Below are 1,385 nucleotides of genomic sequence, written 5' to 3'. Positions count from 1 at the left end.
TTATGGGTGGCGCGGGGTATAACAAGAGCGGGAGGGGTGCGCGAATTGAACAGATCAGTCGTGACGTAAGGGTTTATGTGGTTGGGGGTGGGAGCGAGGAGATCCTGAGCGATTTGGCGGTTAGGGAGGAGATAAAGAATCTGCATGATACGCAGCGTGCAGCGCAGAAGGAAGGAGCAAAAATTTGATCGGAGAAGTAGCGGGGTTAGCGTGGGATTTTTGGAGTTGTAAATGGTGATAGGAATATAGACATGTTCTAAGCAACTTAGGGATGATAGACGGAATATCCATGAATAAAAAATAGGATATTATACACAGAATATTCGATAGGGTGGAAGTATGGTAGTAGCACAACAGAAGACATGCAAAGCCCCGTTCAAAAATACCAACCGCCAAAAAGAGAAAAGACATTATGGACCTGTTACCGCGTGGACCGGAAAGACAAACAATCAGAGGAATCGAGCCAGCTAAAAGAACTTGGATAGGAAAATGGAAAATTGTCGGGCGAAGTAAAGCTTAATAAAAAGGGGGGAACAGAATCCTAAAAGTATGTGGAAAACCCAGTAGATATGAATCTAATCAGCATTCTAACGGATGAAACTTCGTCGCCCGCTTATTGTCTCATCTGAAAATCCTTCCTATCATCCCTGAAGCAAAATTAGTTGCAATGCCACCGGATAGGGCACTGCTCGCGAAGGTCGATGCCTGGCTAAACCGGTCACATCGCGAAAACGCCACTGTATTCGTGAGAGTAAGGATGAGCGCAATTGCTATATTGAAATACCAAAAACTGAAGTTTAGCTTTCTTTTCCCATCTGTAAACGAATGGATATAAAAATAATCCAAAAATCAGGGGGTGGGGCATCAATTTCACAAAACATACCAACCAAGCTTAGCCAAATGACACTCTGTAATCTTATAATGGCAAGAATAGCAAGACCAATCCACAGCGCCGGAGTAGCGTATAGACTGAGCCAAAAGAACCGTTTATCTGTGGCATTGATGGTCCGGGTGTTCGGGTCTGAACTTTCGAATACCCAGTGAGAATCACCGTTGGTGGTGTTCACTTCGTTCCACCAGCGGAGTCCGACAAGGCGGCGGCCGGCGATATTTTTTAGGTAGTAGAAGTCAGCGGAGAGGAGTAGAAGGTTTAGGATGAAGACGAGGACACTGATTGCGGTTATTAGTTTTGGGGCAAGCATTGTTTTGGGAGAGGGGACATGAACGAGGACGAACAAGTTATTGATGAATAGAAGGCCAAATAGATACATCAATAAGCTTCCTATTTAAGGGGTGAGGGGCCCTTGTAAGCAGCTGTCCGGCTCCGAAAATTCTAAGGCTACTTATGGATTCCCGGAGTTAATTATACGAACCGATGCGGATGC

At 45.2% G+C, this 1,385-nt stretch overlaps 2 protein-coding genes across 2 annotated transcripts; one reads left to right on the top strand and one right to left on the bottom strand.

Moving 5' to 3' along the window:
- Positions 1-2: 2 nt before the first annotated feature.
- Positions 3-188, top strand: HCAG_07024 (predicted protein; the record flags this gene model as incomplete). Its single annotated transcript, XM_001537552.1, has 1 exon — positions 3-188. One exon carries the CDS (start codon positions 3-5, stop codon positions 186-188), a length of 186 nt encoding a protein of 61 aa, XP_001537602.1.
- Positions 189-621: 433 nt separating this feature from the next.
- HCAG_07023 (conserved hypothetical protein) lies at positions 622-1,271 on the bottom strand (the record flags this gene model as incomplete). The annotated part of the gene is made up of 3 exons (XM_001537551.1): positions 622-770; positions 884-1,170; positions 1,237-1,271. The coding sequence occupies 3 exons, from the start codon at positions 1,269-1,271 to the stop codon at positions 622-624; spliced, it is 471 nt and encodes a 156-aa protein (XP_001537601.1).
- Between the last annotated feature and the right edge of the window lie 114 nt (positions 1,272-1,385).

The sequence above is a fragment of the Histoplasma capsulatum genome, genomic scaffold (assembly GCF_000149585.1).
Source record: "Histoplasma capsulatum NAm1 scaffold_8 genomic scaffold, whole genome shotgun sequence".
NCBI lineage: Eukaryota > Fungi > Ascomycota > Eurotiomycetes > Onygenales > Ajellomycetaceae > Histoplasma > Histoplasma mississippiense.
Note: the sequence above shows the minus strand (reverse complement) of the source record. Positions and strands in the feature narration are given on the sequence as shown.